Source organism: Camellia sinensis, chromosome 15 (genome assembly GCF_055761805.1).
Source record: "Camellia sinensis isolate YWXY chromosome 15, ASM5576180v1, whole genome shotgun sequence".
NCBI classification, from domain to species: domain Eukaryota; kingdom Viridiplantae; phylum Streptophyta; class Magnoliopsida; order Ericales; family Theaceae; genus Camellia; species Camellia sinensis.
Genome location: NC_138975.1, coordinates 38,955,999 through 38,972,932, shown reverse-complemented (window position 1 = coordinate 38,972,932; position 16,934 = coordinate 38,955,999). Strand labels below are relative to the sequence as shown.

At 33.8% G+C, this 16,934-nt stretch overlaps 1 protein-coding gene across 1 annotated transcript; it reads left to right on the top strand.

Moving 5' to 3' along the window:
• The first annotated feature begins 4,832 nt into the window (after positions 1-4,832).
• LOC114270404 (uncharacterized) lies at positions 4,833-12,999 on the top strand. Its single transcript, XM_028211876.2, has 5 exons — positions 4,833-5,543; positions 10,391-10,441; positions 10,852-10,914; positions 11,010-11,078; positions 12,301-12,999. The coding sequence occupies exons 1-5, from the start codon at positions 5,205-5,207 to the stop codon at positions 12,583-12,585; spliced, it is 807 nt and encodes a 268-aa protein (XP_028067677.2). The 5' UTR covers positions 4,833-5,204; the 3' UTR covers positions 12,586-12,999.
• Positions 13,000-16,934: the final 3,935 nt, after the last annotated feature.

Below are 16,934 nucleotides of genomic sequence, written 5' to 3'. Positions count from 1 at the left end.
ACGTGATTCACCATTAAATAATAAAATATCATGTAAGATGGTGAACTTTACTATCTAAAGATAACCATTTTATTTAACTCATCTCACCAGTTGACATATATACCTAGCGGATAGAATGCACTTATAGGCCCGTTTTGTAACACTTAAAAATCAACTTATTTAGCTTATAATTAAAAAAAGTGTACTTATTGCAATTTTAGCCCCTCTGAAAAAAAGGTTGCAATTTTAGAGTATCGCTTATTTGACCTAAAAAAAAAAGTAAGATTTTTTGAAATTATAATTTGCAACTTTTTTAGAATATTTAAAACCCCTAAATTTGTATGAATAAAATAACCTTGTCTTTTTACCTTCATTATAACTTTTAAGGGTATTCTAAATATTTCACAACAAAAAAATTATATGACAACATATTTAATCAAATAAATTTCTTTTGATGAAAACACATGATTATAATTATCATATCAATCAATTTTTTTTTTCAAAAAAAAAAAAAGATGTGAATTTAAAATATAAATTGATAATCAATTCAATGCACACCAACCCCTCAACAAGAAAGTATTCAGTACTATTGTTGCCCCCAATGCCATTAATCCTACTATTGTGTTTTATGTAACTCTTAGAGGTAGAATGATGGCTTAGGAATATACAATATTTTTTTTCTAATTAATTGGCAGGGCACTCCCTTTAAAAGGCTGAGCTGCATGGTATGAATTTTGCATAGTATGAGTTTTGCTTTATGAGTCCCTACAAAAAAGCATATTCAGTGAGAGTTTGTCCAATTGATGGTAGATTGAAGAGAGTTTTCGACCATCAAGATATATATGCTTTAATTTAGGAAAATGTAATTGGAATTAATTTAGTAATGGTGTTAATATTTTTTCTTACATCTTTTTTTCTTGTTATTCTCTTTTTAAACAATTGTGTATCATTATTTAAGCGTCATCTATCATAAAATATTTTTTGAAAAATAATCTTGCCATTATTTCAGCGCTTGCAGACCTATACATTTAGCCATCCACTATCAACCATATCCGATTGGTGATATAATTGGCTCTTATTTGTTGATTTTACTTTATCTCTTGTACCCTTTGAAGTTTTTGTACTCATTATCTTAATAAGTCTTAGTGGCGCCTACTTCCCAACTTTTGTTTTGCTCAACGGAGATTTTCTCATTTTATCAACTAAGCCATTACCTTGATCTAGCCCGCCACACTTTATTTGCTCAACCTTATTTTAGTTTTTCCCTACCAAACTTCGGCTGTCAATTTTTTAAGAGAAAATTGCAATTCAGTGTAGGTTTTCAAAACAAATTTTAAATCAATAATAAACCTTATCAATTTTAATAATTAAAGTTATATATTTTTTCATAAATTTGTATGTAGTTAGTGAAAACTTCACTGATTTGAAATTTTTTCATTTTTTAATATCCAAATTTTGTTTTTGTTATTTTTTTTAAAAATAAAAATTATAAGTATTGTTAACTCCAACAGTGTATTTATACTTTTGTATTTCATGCGAATAGTTTTGTTCCTTTCCATATTTGGAGTGCCCCCACCACTTCACCTGTTGCATTTTATTTAGGTGGTGTTTGACAAGTGGGTTGGGGCTAAAACAGCCACAAAAGACAAAACAGGTTATTTTAACCACAACAAACAAAACATCACATCCAACCCATAATCATTACACTATTCTCTCACAAAAAAAAGTCAAAAAGTGAAAAAGTCAAAAAGCCCTTCCCAAACCAAGCTTTTTAGCCCAGGCTAAAATAGCCAAAAAAGCCAAAAAGCCAAAAAGCCAACCCACTTCCCAAACGGAGGCTTACTAGAATGTTATCAAAGTTTTAAGTTAAGTTCGGCATGTTTTGAAAAAGATAAAAAATTAAAAAGTTATTATCTTATTTAAGTCACATCATCTTATTTAAGTCATATCATCTCTTTAACACATCACTTCAAACTCAACCCAAACCTAATCCATATTTCATAAAAAGTCAAAAAATACATTTATTTAGATTATCACAAACAACCCCTTAAATTAATTCTTCATCTCTTGATTGAGTTTGACATCAAATGATAAATTCATCAAATTATTCTATCTTTGATTGATCATTTGTAATTAGTTTTGGTTCAACTCCCATACAAGTGATGTGCCACCACCATTCATGCACACCAACACCACCCCAAAGTGGTCCCCACACCGCAGACGACACACATCACCCCCAACAGACGGACATGGAAGCCATGTGATCCAATCACAGCCGCAAACAAGCGCGTGACTGTGACATTCCTCAACTATATGTATCACAGAGCCACCAATGAAGTAAAACCAAAGCCCCTAGTAAAGTGTAAAGTTGTAGATTTGAGATGAGTTTTAACCAAGGGTTTGGAATTTGATAAGTTTAAATTTAAATATGAGACAATTTAAAAGGATGTGAGGTTGATTATGAATTTTATTTTAATAATTTTAATAATTTATTATTATATTAAATTTTTAGTATATATAATTTATTAAAAAATTAAATCAATTTATATTTGTAATATTTTTATTGTATCACGTTTATGGTTAAAAAAATTTGATGACAAATATAGTTTTGAGAATAGATTATTTATTTTTTTGAAAATAAATATAATAAAATAAAAATATTAGAATTATTAGATCGATTTAATTTTTTTATGAATAATATACTTGAAAAACTATATAAAATGAATAATCTAAATTATTGAAACAAAACTCGTGAAAATTTCATGAACACCTCAAGTTCATATTTGAACTTAAACAAGCCAACCCTTAATTAAAATTATCACAAATTTATTTATTTTGATTTTTTATATGGTATATAGGGTTCGATTGGGATGTGTGTTGGTTTTTTGAATTTTTAGCTATAATCTAGTCTAAAAAATCTCGTTTGTGATAGATTTTTTTATTTTTTTAAACTTTTATAAGAAAAAAAATGAAATGATTATAATTTGCATATGATATTTTGTCTTTGACTTTTTAATTTATTATTTTTTTTTTGACTATTTTACCCTCAAATCACCCCAAACCGTTATGTTAAACAAGTGTACAATCAAGTTGAGTTTAGAAATAAATTATTTATACTTGATTAATGAGTTTTAAAATATATTTAAATTAAACTTATTTACTTAATAGAAATTTTCAATTAAATATTTAACCAACTATACTTATACATAGTCAAGTTCAAATAACTACATTGATTTTAATGTTATTTTTAATAGAATAATGCCATATAAACAAATAATTTTTACAAAATTTTCTTACTTTCTAATCTTAGAACGTTTTCAACGCTTTATTTTTTGTTTAATCAAATTTAAATTTGATAAAAAAGAGTTTAAAGCTGGTGCTCAAACTATAACACCAAATCAATATCAAATTGAGGATATCTCAAATTTTTCATCAAATTGAAGATGCTGAAACCTTTCACCAAATTATAGTGGATAACAGTTAGCTTTATATGTGGCTGTTGGACAATGCATGAGCATCAGAAGATCAACTGGATGTCCGGTCTGTTATTCTCTCTGTTGACCACCTACTTGCAAAATTTGTTTTAGAATTTTAAAAATTTTACACTGACCAGTCGATCGACTGGACAATCCCCGGTTGTCCTCTCGGTTGATCGATGGTTTGATGAAATCCCAAACTACTTTGTTGGAACAAGCAATATCATATAAAACTTCTACTTAAATTTACTTTAAAAGATAATAAACGAATGAGATACTCTCACACTTATCATATCATTAGGTCTTCGTTTGACATTGGCTTTTTTTGTTGATTTTTTTGTGTTGGGACTTTTTTAATCTGGTTTGGTTTGGCGTTTTTTGCTTTTTTTTACTTTTGTGAGAAAAAAAGTGTAATAATTATGGTTTGGATGTGATATTTTATTTTATTAATTTATATAGTTAATTTTGGTTTTTTTTTTTTTGTATTTTTTTAGCCAAAAATCTAAAACCAAACTAAGGCCAAGTTTGGCATCTCCCTAAAAAGACAAAAAGCCAAAAAGTTACTCAAAAAGATAAAAAGTTATCACTATTCACCAAAAAAAAATATTAAAAAATTAAATTTTCACACATCCATACAACTCAGCAATCTTGTATGGCTGGCTGTGCAGTGTTTATTCAGAAAAATTGCACAGTTTAGATGCAAATTTTACACATTGCTGTTCGGCCCGTGGGGCCTATCACGGGTCCCGTTTTGATAATCTGAACCGTGCAATGTGTAAAACTCGTCGAGTACTATATGTCTGTAAAAAATCACATAAATTGGATATCGATAATTACATGATCAAATCAATTTTGTATAAAAAAAGGATGGTGTTATAATTAACAATTGAAAAAAAACAAATCTGATCAGATAGCTATCGATATCCGATCAACGTGATTTTTTATAGGCATAGTACTCGACGAGTTCTACACATTGAACGGTTCAGATTATTAAAATGGGACTCGTGATGGCTCCCACATGCCGAACAAAATCGTCCAGTGCAATGCCCGAAAAGTAACCAATAATTTCTTACAATAAATCCGGCTGTGCAGATTGTACAACTGGACAACACACCTCTCTAATCTTCTCCTACACACTTCTTTATATAATTTTTTAATACACATTTTTTCATAAAATGTTAAAAAATTAACCTAAATATCCATATTTTTTTCTTCAATTTTTTAGTAAAAAAAAAATACACTTATTTAGGACAGGGTAAACAACTTCTAATCTTAAATAGATTATTCTATTTCACACATTCATTATTAAAATTAATAAAATTAAGTTTATAAAATTAATTAATTTAGATAATACTTTTAATTTTAAGGTAAACAAATGAGGCAGACGGTCAGTGCCATGCCTCAATGATGGACCCACAACAGAAAGGAGTAGAGAGGAAAGAAAAAGAAGGATCAGTCCAATGTCCATACACACATTCAACAACAATAACAAGAAGAAGAACAAGCCTTGTCAATTGGCATCTACTCCTCTCCTCTCTCACCACACCCACATATATAACCCCCCCAACCCCTTACCCAACACACTCTCCTTTTTGGCTCCTTTCTTTATAATATATTTATAACTCTCATTCAGATTTTCCTCGCCACCACCACCATTCTCTCCTTTCTCACCTCTCCACTTTTTTTTCTCTCTCTCTCTCTCTCTCTCTCTCTCTCTCTCTCTCTCTCTGACGCTGAAAAAAGTAAAAGATGAGTGATGAAGATTGGGTGAAAGCGGCCATGACCGACGACTCCGTGGTGGTGGAGCTCCTGATGCGCCTCCACCAGAAGAGAGAGCACTCTCCGGCGGCTTTGCAGCTCGAGTGGAGCGTCAGGCAGCGCCGTTCCAAGCCGATGATGATTCTTCAAGCGAACAATAAGAAGAAGAAGCCGACGCCGAGGTCCAGCCCCACCACGCCTCTCTCCTGGAGCTGTGGCGCCACCTCCGTCAGCGGTGGTGGAGGATGCGCCGCCGCGGCCGGAGACGGTTTTGAGGAGTCGAGCCGACCTCCGCCTACCAAGCGGCTCGACGACGCCACTAGATCTAAGGTTTGTCTCTTTCTTTTGACGGTGGCGACTTTTTACTTTCCTCGGCGTTTACTTTTTTTCAGATCGCCGGTGATAATATCTTAGTCAGGTAGTTTGCTGTGTCGTCGTGTGTCTGCGATGAGTTGATTCAACTCGAGTTTTGGTGTGGTTTTTTATGCCTTTTTGTCTAAAATACCCCCGAAAAAGTGCAATATTTACCGTGACGCTTCCTCGAGAAGAAGTCAGATGAAACTTGTTTTTCACCACCTGTCACCGTTTTAGTCGTGTTTGACAAACAATACCCTCCCTGCATGGGCACAAGTCTCGTGAATCTCCAGACCTACAACTGTCATTTCACAGATCTCACCGCCGGCGGCGGGTGCTCATCTCCGATTGTCCACCGTCGTTCCTTGTTACTTCTCATCTGTTATTGACTAAAATACCCTGCGATATTTATCAAATGACCTAGCCTTTATAAATCGGTTTAAAATTAACAAAAGCAGTTTTATGATTCCTATTGTTTTTTTACAATAAATTTTTAAATATTTTAATCAATTTATTTAAATTTTTACATTCATTTAATTCAAATACATTTAAAATAGAAATTTTTTTTAAGGTGGATAAAGACGTACAATATTTTTATATTTATAGTGATTAAGATCTCTTAACATTTAGACCAAAAAATTCAATTAAGAGAAATTTCACTTAAATTGGGAGGAATTTTAATTTTCACTGAGAATGTTTTTATTTTGTAGAGAAACTTCAAAATTTCTCGATAATCATATTAGAGGAAGAGAAATTTTGAAACTCTCTAAATCAGCACCGAAATTTTTTTAGTCAATTTTTTTTTTTTTTTTTGTAAAAATATTGAGAGAGCTTAATTAATTAAAAAAATCATTTTAAACCTCTTTTATTATATAAAGTTAGAGAATAATGTTTTATTAATTTTCTCTTAATAGTATATAAAATTTGTAATATTCAATGAAAATATTAATAACCACACTATTTAATTTTTTTTTTTTTTTTTTTTTTTTAAACGAGAAAAACTGGTGTCTTTACTTCAACGCAATACGGTCAGAGACGATTGATGAATGACTCATCACGTTTTCCTCTCACACACCACTTTTCTGCTCACCAGCCGAATCCCATTATTATGTGCCTTCGTGGCATGCTCGTGTTTAAAAAGACTGAAACACCCTTTGTCCGAAGAAAATTGTTAGGAAATCACTTTTACATATTCTGAATTTATTCCAAATTTATTTGAGTGAAAGTGGTTAAATTAATGAATTGTGAGAGGGTCACATTTAAAATGAAATCTTATTATTGGTAAGAGTATTGCCATTATTATCTGAAGGGTAATTTCGTCAACCAAACAGTTCCACTCAGAAAATTGTCAGAGGTCTTTCTCGTGGGTCGGTAATTCGTTAGTTAGGGTTTGCGAAATGACCAAAACGTCACTCGTGAGAGTCAAACATCTTTATCCACAGCGGGGACAATTTGGTCATGGAGTAATTTTGGGTACCCTGTATGATTGGTGGCGTGTTTTTGTGGAAACAAATAGAGGGGCTGCGATTAGTTTGGTGTAGTGTTGTTAGTGGTTGTGCACTTTAAGTTTTAGTTGTGAGTTGGGAAATTATTAGCTGTGGTCGCCCATTGTTAGATGGTATTTATAGCCTTAGTTTATATATAACTGTAACTGTTTGTTCTTTATACTTCACCATCTCGTGCTATTTGTACAATAGGCACGCGAACATCCCGAGGCACCGCACAACTTTATATTTTGTGTAAATTACACTTTACTCCCTTAATGTTGGACAAAATATAAATAAGGACCTAAGCTTCTCTACCGTCCACAAAACCGTGCAGTTTCTTACTTTGGGCCTATCTTGATAATTCGAACCATTTATATTGTAAGAATCATTGAGTAGATTATTTAGATTAGGTCACTTTTTTCTCTGAAAAAATGAATGGTCAATTCTGGGAATGATACATGCTATTCATTTTTAACTCAATCGCCCTTCAAAAAAAAATGAACAGTTTGAATTATCAAATCGGACCCATAGCATGCCCATCCAAAAGCTGATTTCGTAACACTATAATTTTGACATGATTATATCAATTTCTTTTTTAATATGGCTGAAAGATTAAACCAATGCAAAAAATGTCAAAACCATAAAATTTTTTATATTTTCTCTAAATATGAGGGAGGTGGATTTTTTTATTTTTTATTTTTTATTTTAGCTCGGAGGTGGATGTTAACTTGCCCTATTATTTTTCTGTTTTGATCATAGGGCCATGGTAGTAAAGACGAACATTGGGTTTTGGATATAGCGTGACAGCTTGGTCACAACCATTCCTTTGTTAGAATACTAAAGTCGGGTTTGAATTGTTTGATCCTCTGACAAAGTCAAAAGTGGGAGAATATACTTTTTGGGTTTACTGCAAAAAGACTAGAGGTGTTCATTGGGCCTGTTATTCTATTTGAGTGACAGCCTGCCTGTTTGTTTAGCTTTTGTGGTATGTGGTGGGTCCTCCAACAAAGTAGAAATTATTTTAAGTCAAACAAATAGTTTATGCAATATGGGCTGAGAATACTAGGGTGCATATGCAAGCACCTCTTTTACGTGAGAATTGTGAGAATTGCATTAGGCCTTTGAGGTGGGGACCATTTTGCCACCAAACTTAATGTTGTAAGCTGACATGTTTTACCAAATTAAACTTACCAACTACACATTATTGTGAAAAAAATTATCGAGTGGTGTCCAATGCAGCGAATGGCCAATAATCACAATAAGTGGTCCCTTTTATTAGGGTACTAGTAGAAGGAATACAAATGCTATGCATGTGCAACATTCAAAATTGTAAGGAGGATTCCTCTGGCAACACATTTGGAAAACTGCAAGTTAAAGCAGTTTGGAGATGTATAGAATGTGGAGCTCACTGAATTGGAGGTGGAGTTCTCATGTTTGCCCTTAATAATGCAATTATAAACTGTTTATAAAGTAGAAGAATTTTTTTGGGGACAATTTGGCGAACACACAAATACATTCATCAAATGTGTAGCGCCTAACAAGTTAATTAGGTGTTTCTTCTTGAGTGGTTGTATGGCATCCGAGAGCACAGAATAAGTTCTCATACTGACCACGGAATAACTTCTCATGTTGACCGTTACACCTTCAACTTTTATTTGTAGTAGGAAATGTCGGGCAGGCTGAGCGTGTGCTAATCATTGTCATATTAATGGCTACCAAAATTTTGGGAAGTTCATGCTTTACGCTATTTACATCTCATGATGAAGGGGTAGTTCTTTGTGCAATTGTTCTCAAATTTCATTTTGGCCCTTGTGTAGAATTTGATCCCACTAGAATTTTTGGGGGAGAAAAAAAAAAAACCATAAACAAATTTTAAACAAGTTTTACAACTAAAAGTTTCAAATTTATGGACATCCTAGCACACGACAAAATTTTGACTTATAAATTATGTTCTTTATTTGTGGTCTATTCATACCACTTAAAAGCCACACTTACAATTTTACTCTAATGAATTACTTTTAAACCCAATTTTCACATTTTTTTCCAAAGATCCAGGTGGGATCAAAATATACAAATATCCAATATTATTGAGAAATCATATTTACTTGTAACATTTTGCTTTTTGAATTTCTGTGGGTTCAACTGACCCCACTTGGGGTTATATAGCCTTTCCGTAGTTCAAATACAAGTGGTGTAAGAGGTGAAGGGTGTGGACCAGGTTATGACCTTTATTTTAGAATGTCCTTGTGTTGGAGTACTTGCAGATCTTTTAACCATATTAATGTTGTGTATGGTGTTATAGGACACAATAATCTTGCCTTTGTGATTTTTAATGTCCTTTCAAGTTGTGTGAACTATGTAGATGAAGAATAAGAATGTGGTTGCAAAATAGGTAGTCCATAACTATTGATTGTTCTTGACCTTTTTATCTAGGCAAGCATTTATCACATGGGTCCAACTTGTCTCATGTTTGAGATCAAGACTGAACTATCCATTCCGGCCCATGGGCCCATTTTTGGGCCCCGTTTCGATAACCCGAATCATTTAATGTGTAGAACTCGTCGAGTACTATATCTCCGTAAAAAAATCACGTTGATTAGATATCAATAGCTATTTGATCGTATCAGATTTCTGTCAACCTTTTATTTTTTCACTGTCAATTTTTTTTATACAAATTTGATTCGATCAAATAGCTATTGATATCCGATTAACGTAATTTTTAACAGGGTATAGTACCCGACGAGTTTTACACATTGCATGGTGCGGATTATCAAAACGGAGCTCAAAAATGGACCCATAGGCCGGACTGGACGGTCCAATCTTAATCTCAAACATGAGACAAGCTGGACCCTTATCATATATAGCGTCTGTAAACTAGTAGAGAGTGCGTGGGACATTGAATGGAAGTATACAACCCAAATTACCTTCAATGTTTCCAACCACTTAGGAGTGACACATTAAAGTGTAGAAAATTGTAGTGAGTGATCTTTTTTTCTATGAGATTACAACAAGGTACATAGAGATTCTTAAATACTTCGTGCTCAATAGCATCTAGCAATTTATTGGTACAGATAGTTTCCACAAGAATGTAATCGCCACATACATAAATTCTCCAATGGAGAACTAGGAATTGTATCCGTATATGTTTAAGTGGGTTAAGTTGTGATGTACATATGACCCAAAGTTACTTCTAATGCTTAAGATTGTGAAAGCTATAAATTTAAATTCTTTATTTAATTCTATTTGAAAGTTTTTTTCTTTGTGGTTAACTGAACATATGACCCAAATGAGAACCTCATTAATTAGTCGAGGATATTTGATGATTGCTATGTGCAGGCTACTGCTACAAGTGGAACTACTGGCAACAAGAGATCAAGAAAGAAAAAGGTAACTATTTTCTTTATGAGCTTGGTGAAAGTACTTTTGGCCATGGGTAGGCCACATTGCATCACTTTTTTCCGGCACTATCCATTCAAATAATGATGTTGATTGCAAATGATTGGATGTCCTAAACATGGACCAGTCAACTGGTAATACCCGTTTTTGTTCCGTTTGCCATGCCTTTGAGAAAATATATTTCAGAAGAGAAAAACAACAATTACAAACAAGCATCTAGACAAATGCCCTATAGCAAGAACTAGAAAGAATAATGTAGTCTCGTCTTTTCCTTTTTTATTTTTTATTTTGGTTTTGTTAATTTGTCCTTTTCCTTTTCCTTCCTCTCTTTTTTTGTTTTTGTTTTTTGTTTTGTTTTGTGATTAATTATGATGTCGTCTCATTTGTATGGCTGTTTGCAGACATTAGCTGAACTTAAAGAGGAGGAGAACTTGCTTTTAAAGGAAAGAAGGCATTTGAAGAGGGTATGCTTTTTTTAAGCTACTTAACCAAGTAATGTAGGTTGTTTTGCCAATTGTCAATACCTGAACACCGGCTTTTATATGCTCTGATTGAGCAGGAATTAGCAACATTACGTGTCACTCTGGAGAAACACAGAGCCACAAATGAAAGCTTGAAGAGATTGAAGGTGAGAATAGATTCCTCTCCTTCTTGTATTTCTGTTTCCCTATCTAGTTAAAAGTTGTCTTTAGTATTTCAGTGGCTTTGGATTTGGATTGTCATATGCATGCCATTAATACACATATATCTACTAGTTTGTTCTATTTGAAACAACTCACTGTTAAAACGTAATAAGTCTCAACCATGACATTTAGGCTTCCTGCTGTAGCCACACACACCAATATAGTTTTGCAGAGTGGGGTGCAACTCAAGGGGTATTCAGGCAGGTTGGGGGCCTATCTAAACTTTACCTAAATTGCACTGAGAATTGCCCAGGTGCACCCTTCCTGCCTGAGACCTCCAGCCAGAGCTCTATTTGTTAAGTTGGGTTACCCACGTATGAAAATGGCAGGCTGGTTAAATTGATTCTTTGGGCCTCTTGTACTCTACCCAACTTGTGTTTTTTTTTTGGGTGATTTTAGGCTTATAAAATTTTTGAAACCCCACATGTTAAACAGATATCCCATACCATTAACCAAGTGTGGAGTGTCTGAAAAGAGCACTTCATACATTTAACAAAGTTCATGTAATATAGGTAATCTGTAATAAGACAGATTCTCTGTCTTTGTCTCCTTAGACCACTTTGTATTTGTACACATATCTTGATGCTGCATGTAATTAGTAAGGATCCCACATGCGGTACTGCTCTAATTTCTGTGATGTTGAGTTATTGAGTATATGAACCTTTCCGTGTCAGTGCAAGCAAATGTAGGGTTAAATTAGAATCGAAGTATAAATCTTTTATTCTAATGAGTGCTCTGACATGACTTGCACGTGAGTTGGGGGTTTTGCATCTTTGGATATTCAGACGTGGATTGGTTATGTCCTTATTTTATGCCTGTACCTGTGGGACACTGTATTTGATATGTACTACCTTGAAGATTTTACTTGCACTTATGTTGAACTTTAAGATCCTTTTGTTCCACTTATGTGCGACAAATGATTATTCTCTTTAGTTTACTGTAATGCATATATTATTCCTTGATGACTTCTTGTTTTTTTGTGTTAAAAAAAAAATGGAAGAAAAAAAGTAAAACTGCCTGGGTGGTCACTGCAGCACTTAGGAGGGTGTTTAGGCACAGTGGCAGTTTATAGTGGTTTCACATTACGCTAAAAGTATGTCCATCTGCAGATATTTAATGTTTTAAAAACTGATATCTAAGCTGCTGCATGTATTACTTATATTGCAGCTTGATTTGGAATCACAGCCGGCAGCAGAAAGAATTGCAGCAGTTGCATCTATCAAAGCAATCCCTGATCAAACGCAGCAAAATGTAGCATCTCCCGACCCTATTCCTTCAGTTTTGCAACCAGATGTCAAAACCGATAATCATGACTCTACACAACTACCCTGTCCGAACGGTTCTTCCAAGCTGCAACAGGAAATCATAAATCAGGAGAATAAATTTCTGCTACCTGATCTAAATGAACCTACTGAGGATTCCAACTCTGAGGTATTGGATAGAATTAGCTGAGATGGATCAAGCTTATACTGGTAATCTGTTTTTCTAGATGAACCGAGACAAACATATGGAGGGCATTTATACTTAAATAAGTGCTTGCTAACCTTGTTGTAGGATGAAATTATTGCAAATGTAATTACAGAAACATTACCTTCACCACTTCCCAAACAGAAAGCGGAAGTATTTTTTTTTAATTCATGAGGTTACTGAGGGTAGCATAGAGATCCTAACCTATTATACAAGTCACATTTTTTTGTTGCAGGTTTCTATGTACCTCCAAAAGGGTCTTTGGAGCCAGCCAACCCTCATTCCTTCTATCCCCTTTCTAGGAATATTTACAGATGAGTTGTATATTACTAAATAGATGCATATCAGATATTGGTTACCTTTTGATAGAAACCATTTAAATCTGATTTCCAGTTTTTCTGTGCTGCGTTTGCTTGCTTTGCTTTGATATTCCTTGTTTTTATGAAATCGGGCATCAAATAGTTGCTGAAGCAACTGCAAATGCTTTAATCAGTGCTATTCTGATGTTGAGTTTTGGCCAGTTTAGACCCAAAAGTGAGAGTAGAAGCAAGGAGGCTATGAACCTGTGAAACTGGATAGCTTTGATGGTGTTTTCTGATGTTAACCATGTGAACCTGTTGGCATCTCGGCTTGACCTGCCTGGTAATATGACATTATCATACCTTGCCAAGGCTACCTCATCCCAGTAATCTGTAATGTCGACGAGACTCCTTATTGGATCAATAGGAAGGAAGAACCATTTGAATCTGCTGAAACAAAATGGTGATTTGGTATGAAATTTGCAAGGAATGATGACTTACTATCAATTAAAATGTCCATTTTTGTTGGCCACAATTTGACCTAAGTTGACAAGGGAGAAGCCTATGGAGTTGCAGAAATCTGAGCAATCTGATGTTAAATGGACAGCCCAAATTGCATTACATTAGGGAAAATAAAATGAAATTAGCGATTTAGGCTATGTTTGGACTTTGGATTGAGAAGTAATTTATTGAAGGAAAGAAGAAAAAAAATGAGACAAATGATTCATAAGTTACAGTTTTCGTTACTCTTCCGGTTCATTTTTTCTTCTCTCCTTAAATTAATGATCCAAACCATCCGAGGATTGCCATGGTGGTGAGAGTGGCCAAGAGGAGGCATTAGAGTTCGGATCATATAAGTGATTTGGACTCACATTAAAGAGACAAAAGTTATGGGTTGGCTAATATTTTTTGTTTCATCGTTTGGACTCGAGATTTACATTGGGTCACCCAAACAAGGCACAGAATTTTGTTTCACCAACATAAGCAACATAATTTGATTCAAGAGTTGATTAATGTACTAATGGTTTCTAAATTATACATTTGGTTAGACTTTAGTTTTCAATCTTTTAATTCAAATAAGTAGATTTTTTGTGCAAAATTTTTACTTAGAATGAAGTGACAATGGTAGTGTCATTTTGGAAACTATAATGACAATAATGTAAGCTACATCTTCTTGACTGAGAATTATTGTTATTATTTGTTTTTTTACTTATTTATTTTTGAAATTATGTCTGTATAGGCATTGCACAAGAAAAAAATAATAGGAAATAAAGCTCCCCACATTGGTATTAGAAGGGTGACATTTGAACTCATGAAACAACATTATCAAAAGAAAAATGTTTGAGGGCCACAATGGCTCAGTTTTTGAGCCATTGTGGCCACAAAAATTGTGGCCCAAAAATTGTGGCCCTCTAGCATTGTTGTTATCAAAAATAACATTTTTGGTCAAATTGACTTTAACATTGTTAGCTTAACAAACACTAATCAAAATGATTTTTATTTATAAAAATAAAAACATCGGTCTTGACGTGTTTTTTAATATAAATTTTTTTTGAAAATAGATATTTTATTTTTTTAAAAAAGCAGAATTATTTACAAATAGAATTTTCGCAGAAAAAACTAATGTAGGATAATATGGTGGTAGTGATGTTCTTAAAAGCATGAGTAAAAATAGTGATTGTTCCAATTTAAAATGAAATAATTACTAAAAAATCACATTATTTTATATAAAAATCTTGTTAACATATCATTTAAAAAAAAAAAATTTAAATCACGAGTTGCACATATATATATGTATAACACTCAACATGCACTTACTTGCACATGAAATGAAACTCTTGGCAACAAACAAACACCAAATACAATTCAGAAATTCTATCCACCTAGAAAATTTGTCTCAAATTGTTTGTACGGTAGAAATTGAATTAATTTGATATAAAATCTAAATATTGAATGAATTTAAGGCATAAATTAATGTTGTTGAGTAAAATTTTTAAATTTGTAGTATTAGTGAATACAAATTTTGAAGCTGTTAGTGCTCACTGGCCGTGTAATTAGAGGGAAATGATTTGATCTTATTAGCAGTAGTAGGAGTAGTATTTTTACGACATGAAGAAGATCTTCAGATATGGTAATACTATATAACAGTACTTCTCTCTGGCTGCCTGCATCAAATCGCAATTGATGTTACTCAGAAGCTCTCTTGTCAACTGCTGTCTTCCATTGATGCAAGTACATTGGACTATTATTTCATATTATGTAGTTGAAAATCAAATTGTTCTCTAAAAGCACAATAAAAATTTAACAATTACTGACCTATAAAAACACACATCTAATAAGGTAGAAAAGGGAAAAAAAAAAAAAAAAAAAATCAAGACACATGACTGACAGTGACAGTGAATGGGACCCACTACCACATCACTAATAATATCTTTAAATTAAAGGTCCCAAGTATTTTTCATAAAAATTATTGAATTTTACTGTTTTAATTAATGAATATCAATTTAAAGTACCACATGGCATTATTGAAGGAGCAAAAAATAATTTCTCCAACCCTCTCTCTCTCCCTCTCCCTCTCTCTCTTCAACTTGCCCCCTACAAGCTACAATCTTATTTTTAAAGAATGGAACAATATAACAAACTTAGTTTTGTTTTTAAATTTCAAAAAAATAAAATAAAACAAAAACAAAAACAAAAAATATTAAGTAACAAGTTTTTTTTTTATTTAAATATAAAAAAAAACTTGTTTGATGTACAAAAATATTTTTAAAATAAATGAAAGCCAAAAAAATAAAAAATATATATTTGGTGAATTACCAAAGGTAGTGGTTAATGGTGGAGAGTGGACAGATATAGCACCTCGCAACGAGAGATGGCCAAAGTTGATTGTTGTGGTGTCATTGGAGGTCACTGAGGGTGGTTGGAGGTTACAATAATGATTGTCCAGTCATCGACAAGTCACTGGAAAGAGCCTGGAGCTCACCCGTTGTGTACGTTGCACCTACAGTAAAAAGTGACTGCACCTACAGTTTACTATAGTCTCAAAATTTGGGTCGAGTAGCTCATCATACCTGCAGTGGGTATCGTCGCATCTGCGATTCACTGTAATTTGAAATTGAAATCTAGACTGCCGACCACACTTGCTGTGTGTTCACCGCATGAGCAGATTACTGCAATATTAATTTGAAGGTATGCGGGAAAAAATCTCAGTCTTTGGCAAGGGCCGCACGTGCAAGATTCTTGCACGTGCGGCGAGTGTTGCCTTAGTCAACTTCCACCCTTTGATAGCTTTTTCTTCTTAGAATGGGTCCAACCTGACTGTAAGGGTAATAGACTAAGGCGTCGTTTGGAAAGGCAATCCCAGGCTAAAGTAGCCAAGTCGCGACAAAAAAGGCTAATTCAGCCAAGTCACGACAAAATCGATTTTCACGGGTGTTGGGCGAGGCTGTGTGGTGTGAATTTACCGAATTGCGCCGAAAGGTTAAAATCTCTCCATCTGTAAAAAGCGGCTCACATTAGAGCTCATACACACCCATTGCAAAGTAGAGGAGAAGAAGAATGGAGCTATTGGAGGCCGTCGGACCGACCTTGGCAGAGGAAACCGCAACCGGAGATCGAAACCGCGGCGGCAAACAACAACCAACTCTCTCACACTCAAACCGATCTGCAGGTGATGATCTATGGCCTATCTGATTTGTTTTCTCTTCTTCCCATCTGCGTAGTTTATATTCATAACAGCATCGGTTCATGGCCGATCTGTTGGCTCACGGTCGTTATTGGGTTGATTACACTTACATTACACACAGACCGGCTACCGATCTGTCTCATCCGTAAATCTCGTCTTTTAGATCTGTTGTTATGTTCGAAATCTGTTCGCGTCCAACAAATTTGAGGCAGATTTGTATATATACATATATATATATATATATAATATCTGATCTGATTCAAATAGTTGGCCTGATTTATGAAAATCAGCTCTATTGATCTTATATATCTGTTCAGAATCACAAATTTGGGCCAGATGTATGAAGGCAC